The following is a 9,019-nucleotide window of genomic DNA, read 5'->3' on the forward strand; positions in this document are numbered from 1 at the left end:
AGAGGGAAAGAATGATGAGCAGCTCAGCAATGGGGAGCTTTAGTCTACATCACTTATAGATTAGTCACGCCAGCTTGCTCAAGTCCAAAGACCTCACCCATCCTCGGCAATGCAACACATACCATTAAGCTGGGCAGAAGCAATATGCTGTGTGGGCATCTATAAGCAGACAAACATATAACGACCTTCTAAATCAAGGGGCTTGGCGGAGAGGCTGATGCTCAGCATCCACATGTGGATCAAATTCAAAGTCATCCCAAATTAGTTGACTTTACTTGAAATGTGAGTGAAAACCTGTTGTCATAATTTTTTACAAAAGGTGAACCTTATCAGGATTAGTAAGTTGATGCAGTAGACAAATGAAGTTTACCATTGTAGTCATTACTAGAAAATATTACTAAACATGAATAATTTTTATCTGGAGTAATTTTGTCTAAAACGCTTTAATGCATACATTTTTAATGTGCGTTGTATTCAAGCCATTTCCGAATGAGTTGATACAAAGCTAATTAAGACTAGGCCTATCTGTTCCACAAAACCCTCTCTGTATTTCTCAGTATGGCTATGTTCAGAAACTGGTGTCAATTATTGCGGGCAGAAAATCAAGTGAAGACCTCTTCTAAAGATATCATCATGTTTTATTAATCCTCTGTGTCCTCCTTAGCTACTAGCAACTGCGTAGAAGAGGAGAGGGGTGGTGCGCAATCATGAAAGGCTTGTATCAGACAGTTTTGTTGTCATTACCTAGAATTCCTTATGGTAGGGAGACAGAAACTACGCAGTATAGCTTTAAACAAATATAAAACAAAGGATACTAATTAATTAATTTGTTTATATAAATATTGTTCATTTTCCTTTATCACAGTAGGCCTATGACTTCAAGAACACTACGTTCAAAACATTTTTTCTTCATTCATATTGAAAATAAACCATTACTGTCAGCCCTATTAAAGAAGTATCAGCTCCACCAACTACAAGAATAAAATGCTGCTTAAACATGAATGCATGAGTGATAATATCTATTGCTATAATATGTATTAGTACTTATTATTATAGCCTACTATTATTATCTATACATATTTTATTTATTATATATTTTATGGTATAACATTAATACTATATACACTCACATGGGCACTTTAATACTTTTACTATGGATTCTTTAAGCACATTTTCCCAAGACGTTTTCTTGAGTGACATTTTCAATGCAGGCTGTTTACTTTATGGAGTATTTCTACTTCTACTAAGTAAATTATCTGAATACTTCCTCCACCACTGCTAATATTAGCAATGTTTATATATTTCTTCCATATTTTCAGTCCACTATATTTAATAATGAAACATGTATCTTTAAGTACACTAAATAGAAATGCTACTACTCACCAGTTATTTTGCGGATCAAGACTTACATGTGATAAGCTTAAAAACGTAACTACCCTTCTTAAAAAGAGTAACTAATCATTCGTTACTCTTTCAAAACAATAACTAATCTTTAACTACCCTATTTTGTGTACCTTATTGTTAAGTGTTACCGATGTCGCAGAGAAAATCACTTTTATTTTGAAATGTCCAGTAAAGGCAGAATGCGACACAGGAAGATCCGCATTACGACTGCTGGTGAAGTGTTGCCATAACAGGCAAGTGGCTAACGCTAATGTTTGCTAACTAATTAGCAGAATAGGTGAGTGGCGTTTATTAAAACATATGTTATGATTCAGTGAAGGGGCGATAGATGTTTTAAGTGTTGGGGTAATGCAAAATAATGTAGACAAGCGGGTTGTCATTCTCTCCTAAAATTATTCCGGCCATGTCAGTCAGCAGCTGGCTAACATCAACTAGCTAGCTAAGTAGCTAGTAGCTTGCTAGCTACTGTGATACCGTTTGTTTATGTTAGCTGTGCGACACCTTGATTTTCTCAATTACCGCATCGAATCAAAATACATGGTTCGTAGTTTCAGACACTTCGTATTTATCATTGTTCGTAAGTGATAAAAATACAAAATGTGGTATTTCACTATTGTATTATCAATGTAGCTTGCGTTTTTGATGGTTAACGTTAGCTGTATTGCGGTAACGTTAACTGCTAGGTGGACATTTTCTGTATCCAGCTTATAAACAGTGAATGACTGCAAAGCTAAACCTATCAATAATTTGATGTTGTTCTGACAAGAAAGTAATACTATCTGAATGCAGACCAGCTGCTTAAACAAAATTCCTGATCCACATTTTCTTTCGTTGCCTGATTCTTAAATTATACCTTCGTATTGTTGAGACTCTATAGTTGCGACTAACGTAAGCTAGTAAACACCAGGCCGCAGAGTGCACTGTGCGCCTACGTTTAACGTTGTAAAGGCCTTGCTAGTTGATGGCAGTGTTAACACCAGGCCAAACTTTTAATCAAGGCAGATTTAAAAAAATATAATGTCTACCAGCTGTCAAAGCGCCTTTTTAAACCATTGTACCTCAGCGCTTGGTCTGTCAGCTGTGTGACAGTCATGGAGCTGTCAGTACGATATCAGTTTTGTTAAAAGCTGCAGGTATGTAATATTGAAATAATGGAATGTGATCCTACATCTTACTATAGGTCCACAATCCCAATTTGTAAGATTTTATGTTATGTTGAATCCACTGCAGCAATAGCAACAACAGCGTGATACTGACTGATACGTCACCTGGGCTAATATGTCGGCCAGGTTGGTAGTTTAGTTACATTGCACTGGCAAGTTTATTTTTCAACATTTAAGGGTGTCCTGTCTAGTCACAATTCTTAAAAAAAAACTAATTTAAAGTGATTGTAAAAAAAGAAAGAAAACAAAAGGACATGCTTTTGTATTTAGGTAATAAAAGAACTGGATCGATTAATTGATTGACATAACCTAGTTACAGCTTGCTGTTTTGTCTGTGTTTTTTTTTTTATCGTAAACTGCATATCTTTGGGTTTTGAGTTGCTGGTCGGACAAGAAAAGCATAAAACACCTTGGTCTTTAGGAAATTGAGGTCAACATTTTTTTTCAACATTCTTTATGAAACGATTAATTGAGAAAGTAATTGGCACATTAATCTGCAATGAAAATTTGTCAGTAAAAAAAATCCAAATAACATATGTTTTATTGTTATATTACTAGTTCACTGACTTTGACTTGTATTTTTCCTCTGTTTTTATTCTTCTATTGTCTAGGTGTTGATGTTTTGTGTGTGAGTGTTCCAGTCCGAACCATGGAACAGTGTGCGTGTGTTGAGCGGGAGCTGGAGAAAGTGCTTCATCGCTTTGTGATGTACGGCCACCAGTCTGAGGAGAGGCTAGACGAGCTCCTGCGCAGTGTCTGTGAGATACGAGGACAGCTAGTTGCTTTTGGTAAGAAAAAACTGATGCGCACGAAGATAGAACACTATGAAGACATAATATGTATTATTATATTAAGTGAATTGCATTTTATGTTCATAGCCGTTTTAATTTGGTTGTATTTAAATTAAAATGATGCTTTGTTAGTTTGCTTTATCCGTTCTCTAACATAGGTGATCATCAGGCACATATTATTGTGGACATGCAGAGTGAAGACTCATTCTTTTTCCCTCTTGCAGGAGTACAAGATGCAGACTTATCAGTCCTATCCCAGACTATGGCACAATGTTGTAAGAATATCAAAGAAACCGTTCAGATGCTAGCCTCCCGACATAAGGACATCCATGGCAGTGTGTCAAAAGTGGGCAAAGCCATTGACAGGGTAAGGACAGGTGGCAACGGTCTTCAACATTTCATCATTTGGCCTACATATACTTGACCTCTGATATGCTTCTCCGCAGAATTTTGATGCAGAGATCAGTGCCGTGGTGGCAGAGACGGTGTGGGACACCCCAGAGAGACAGAAATACCTGAGTGAGACCATTGTGGAACACCTTTACAGACAAGGGATGCTCAGTGTAGCAGAGGATCTTTGTCAGGTAAGTAACCGTGAGCCCTAACCTAAAGATCCCTTTCTGTAATGTAGCAATGCGAATGAATTAAAGCAACATTATGGGACTTTAAATCTAGCGTAATCCTTTTTTTTTTTTTTTTGTCAGGATAATTAATGTAAGACCTCTTGATAACTTCAAATACCTGTGTCTGTTTTCTAGGAGTCTGGTGTAGTTATAGATATGAGTATGAAGCAGCCTTTCCTGGAGCTGAACAGAATCCTTGAAGCTCTGAGGATGCAGGACCTCAGGCCGGCACTAGAGTATGTAGACCGTCATTGTCTTTGTAAAGAGAATAAAATGACTATTTTCACACACAGAGATTGACATTTTTGCTTTACATTAAAAAATAAAAGAAGTACAAAAGCCTTTTTATCAATTCAACGTAGCACGGGACACATGAGCATACACAAGAAAGTTGTTTCATTGTTGCAAAAATACTTAAGCTACGTTTCCCATCTGACTGACTCCTGAACAGAGCGTTGGGCAACTCTCTGGGCACTTAGTAGAAGTTTTAAACGTTTTATAAATTTGTATTGGGATTAGGTGTACTTTGGTTTGATATGTCACTTTTGACAACATAATGATGATTGGGGAAGAAAAAAAAAACTCCTTCTAGGGTGTTGATCGCTAAATTATGTGTCAATATAGTTGACTGTACTTTTTTATTTCTGGGCATTCTTAGGTGGGCTGTGACGAATCGGCAGCGCCTTTTGGACCTGAACAGCAGTCTAGAGTTCAAGTTGCACCGCTTGTACTTCATTAGCCTGCTCAGTGGGGGAATCGGCAACCAAATGGAGGCCCTGCAGTATGCCAGGCACTTCCAGCCCTTCGCTTCTCAGCACCAGAGAGGTAGACAGTATACAGTGGTATCATTGTAACATTCCACACAAAGATGCTAAACTTAGGCTGTGTTTCACTGTTTTTCTTACATTTGGAAGAATTTGAGGCTCTCGCTCCTGACAACAATTTGGGAATCGTATAATATCAACCGAGATGGAATGAAAGTGTTCTTAAGGCAAATACATGGCCATTCTGAGGCGTACCTGCTCCACACCTGTACTTTTTGTCCCTGCAGATATTCAGATTCTGATGGGTAGTCTGGTGTACCTGCGTCACGGCATTGATAACTCTCCGTACCGCAGTCTGCTGGAGACAAATCAGTGGGCCGAGATCTGTAACATCTTCACCAGGGATGCCTGCGCTTTACTGGGTCTCTCTGTAGAGTCTCCACTCAGTGTTAGGTTAGAAAACCATGGACAACACACAAAACATCTTCTCAGTGTTCCTTTAAATTTCTTTACATTTATTTCAAAGTTAAAACTGTTTATCAGTATATTTGTTGTCATCACCGTGTCTTATTTAAGCCAGTGTGCTTAAAAGATTTTGACTACAGTCAAATGCTGCCATGTCTAATTCTCTGCAGTTTTGCATCAGGCTGTATGGCCTTGCCAGTCCTGATGAACATCAAGCAGGTGATCGAGCAGAGACAGTGCAGCGGAGTCTGGACGCACAAAGATGAGCTGCCTGTAAGTCCCTCTGAATTTCCAGATGGCGTCTATCGCTCCTTTCCATTCTTATGCACTATTTCATGATTTCCATCATGTCTGTTCCTGTAGATTGAAATCGACCTCGGGAAGAAGTGCTGGTACCACTCTGTGTTCGCCTGCCCGATCCTCAGGCAGCAGACCTCAGAGAGCAATCCTCCCATGAAGCTCATCTGTGGCCACGTCATCTCCAGAGATGCCCTTAACAAACTGACTAATGCTGGAAAGTAAGTCAGCAATACAGGCCAGTTGATTGAGAGATATGTGCAGGATAAGGTTGTGTATAGTGTTAGAAAATCACACTAATAGGAGGGATAGCAAAACATGGACCTTGTTAAACGATTACTGGTGGTTTTTTGCATTCAAAAAAATGTAATGTTCAGCCGAGCGACTTCAGTTTCTAGAAAAAGGACACTTTTCAAAATAGTCCCACAGCGATAATTCAACTTTGGCAGAAAAGGCCTGTTTAAAGCCTACAGTAATGTCGTGAAATAAATGGAAACCAATGGCTTCCTATAAATTAGGAAGTCAATCCAAAAACCAATAGTTCATTTTAGAAAATGGGCAGCTGTATAAAGTGTACAAGATTATCAGCCAAAATTACTGATATGATCTATTAAACTAAGAAACCACACAGTGTAACATCCTGTTCCTGCTCTCCTCTCCCTCCCCTGTCTCGTCCTCAGGTTGAAATGTCCGTACTGCCCCATGGAGCAGAATCCGTCACATGCCAAGCAAATCTACTTTTGATACCGCACACTTTCTTCACGAGTAAGGCTGAAGTTCCCTGGAGCTCTTTGCATTTCCAGGACCATTTGCTCTGGCCCTTTTCCTCTGTCCCTGGCCTCTTGGCCTGTTATTGTAAGCATTAAGGTTTTATCCCAGTGCTCCTTTGGACAGCCTTGGCCATCCCGTAACCCATCTCGGACCCTCCAACTTTGCGTAGTATACAGAGTCCAGCGAGGATGGTCCAACTACAACCTGTAGAAGAGTGAGGAGTCTGTCAATAATGAGAACAACCTCACAAAGAAGCACCTACAAAAGGTGCATTCATTGAAACTCATTTGCAAATGCCTGCAGAGTTAGAGGCTTATCTTTTTAAAGTAAGTAATACTTTATAGTGTTTGTTTTTCTTGGCTTTATGGACTGTTTGAGTTGGATGACTGCTTCTTTTTTTCCTTCTTTTTTTGTGACTGAAGCAGTTGAATGATTATGGACGGGTGAGTGTGGGTAAATGGTATAGATAGGCAGTTTCTGATTTCAGAATGGTAATAAACTTCTATTATACATGAGAAAAACCACAGAAAAACAAACTGTGTTGAAGGTTTATTATTTGCTGGTGAAGGGAACTGTGGAGGCCTCTTGAATTGAACCGTTGATTGTGACCCATTGCTCCTCCATAATGTAATAAAGGCCTCACTGTTGGCTGATGTATCTGTTTGATCAGTAAAACAATTAACTCACAATGGTGGAACAGTATTTTTCCTTTTTTTTTTTTTTTTTTTTTCTTTGTGACTGACTGCACCAGCAAGATTTTCCTCATTGTAGAAACCATTTGTCTTGTTCTATGTATGTATTTAACAAACCGTGACAAAAAGGAAACAAAAAATATATACTACTGTGAAATGTGCTTTGTTTCTATTTTTCATTGCAACCGCCACAACAGCTCATGTAAAATAGTAAATTAAACTGAATGGCAACAAGCATAATCAACACTACTGCGTAACTAACAGAACTATCGACTCGACAGTTCACATCACGGTGGTGCCATCGCCACACTCTGCCCTGCATTGTGTATCCTAAGCTTGCAAGCCATGTGATTTGGAGATGTAAAGTGGTGTGATGGTAGCCGTATTGTCTGACTTGCAGTGACTAGGCTTGTGATTCAGCTTTACTCGTCGTGGGTGGGGAAGTCCGCTCTGGTCATTGTGGCTGTTGTTTAATATATATATATATATATATATATATATATATTATATATATATATAAATATAAATGCCTCTGCTGCATAGCTTTTATTTAAGATGGAGTCAGAACAGAAACATTAAAACCATACATTTCCTCAGGGCTCATTGTAACAGTTCATACCACACTTTGCAGTTAGTATTATAGTTGTAGATTTATATAAGGAGCTTTGAACAAAGATGACACATATTTCACTGGTGAGGCTGATAACTTGGGTGCGATTTGAAGTTTGGATGTATTGTTAAGCTGGTGATGTATAAGCATTCTCCGGGGGGGGGGGGGGGGGGGGGGGAGGGGTGTGGTCACGATGTCCAAGGCGTTTGGATGTAAAATACAGTGTGTTTAGATGATTAATACTATAAGTGCAAGCTCCCGATGTCCTTTTGAAAATGGTGATGTCACCTCACACTCTGGTGAGGCTAATTTGTTCAGCAAGCAGCGCACCAGCATAGCTCACACTGACAATGCAACATTACACGTAGTTTCAAGTCAGAGTTTAAGATACACCTTTTTTTTTTTTTTTAATCTTGGTTTTATTTTGGAAATGGGTTAAAGCACATGTTTTGTGTGGACTTTCACTGAATTTCCTCCGTTATTCTTTCTTTGATTGACAATCAATCATTGCTTCTTTGAGTGTTCCTTCAGATAGACTGCTAGTGCTCTGTACTTCTGTCGCAATGATTTTTTGTTGAATGTTTGCATTTCCTGCGTTGTGTGTTATGCAAATTATATTGTAAATATTTATCCTCTAACATGTTTCATATACTTGCATCTGAAATAAAAATAAAAATTTATACTCCAAGTCAATTTTGGAGGCGTGTGATGGCGTTCGGTGGTGGCCTGCTCCTACCATAGGTCACTGACCATTTTTCATCATGGTTTTTAACAGCTGCTCGGCCCTCCTTTCATCACCACCAGGTGGCGCTCTATGCTGTAATATCCGTACTCCAGACCAAATGGCCTTCAATCTATTAGATCTCAGGCTAGAGGTTTTAATTTGAAAGGAGTTTCACACAAGGATTCAGGTGTCCCCTACATGAATTATACACTGTTTAATAATCATGGGAACTCATCAGATAAACAGTACTGATGGCATTCAGCACTGCAACCCTCCTACAGAGTGGTACCGTGAGGTAAGAATCCTTTCTCATCCCACTACAGTACACCACTCCTGACCCGTGCAGTTATATTCAGCCCCAGTTTATATGTTTAAATGCCAAGTTGAGGGCCTTGTGAGTCAGCCACAGCTCATAGCTATTCAGTTTATGATCATGTATAAAAAATAAACCTACGTTATGGACTTGCATGTGCCATCCCTCACTTTTCACACTATTTTATAGATATGATTTTACTCCTGCATAGCCATTAACATAACGCAGGAATTTAAAAATAGCCAAGTGTTAAGCTCTCATCATCTCGGCCCTGATATCTGGTGGTTTCCATATTAATGCTTATTTTCTTGAGCAAACAGGGATTGTCCCGTGTTTTCATCTCAGTTGACCTTTCAGCTCCCTGCTGTCTGTACTGCAGGAGATGGTATGTGAGGACTGGCT

At 39.0% G+C, this 9,019-nt stretch overlaps 1 protein-coding gene across 2 annotated transcripts; it reads left to right on the forward strand.

Annotated features, from left to right (window-relative positions):
* The first annotated feature begins 1,404 nt into the window (after window positions 1-1,404).
* rmnd5b (required for meiotic nuclear division 5 homolog B) lies at window positions 1,405-7,131 on the forward strand. Of its 2 annotated transcripts, none has more exons than XM_032527415.1 (10): window positions 1,405-1,637; window positions 3,179-3,355; window positions 3,583-3,725; window positions 3,805-3,942; window positions 4,117-4,217; window positions 4,640-4,806; window positions 5,033-5,198; window positions 5,381-5,483; window positions 5,574-5,728; window positions 6,188-7,131. In XM_032527415.1, exons 2-10 carry the CDS (start codon window positions 3,217-3,219, stop codon window positions 6,249-6,251), a joined length of 1,176 nt encoding a protein of 391 aa, XP_032383306.1. In that variant the 5' UTR covers window positions 1,405-1,637; window positions 3,179-3,216; the 3' UTR covers window positions 6,252-7,131. The 2 variants fall into 2 exon arrangements, with proteins under 2 accessions (XP_032383306.1, XP_032383305.1); XM_032527414.1 differs by having other exon boundaries at window positions 1,423-1,681.
* The last annotated feature ends 1,888 nt before the right edge of the window (window positions 7,132-9,019 follow it).

This window comes from Etheostoma spectabile, chromosome 10 (genome assembly GCF_008692095.1).
Source record: "Etheostoma spectabile isolate EspeVRDwgs_2016 chromosome 10, UIUC_Espe_1.0, whole genome shotgun sequence".
Classification (NCBI taxonomy): domain Eukaryota; kingdom Metazoa; phylum Chordata; class Actinopteri; order Perciformes; family Percidae; genus Etheostoma; species Etheostoma spectabile.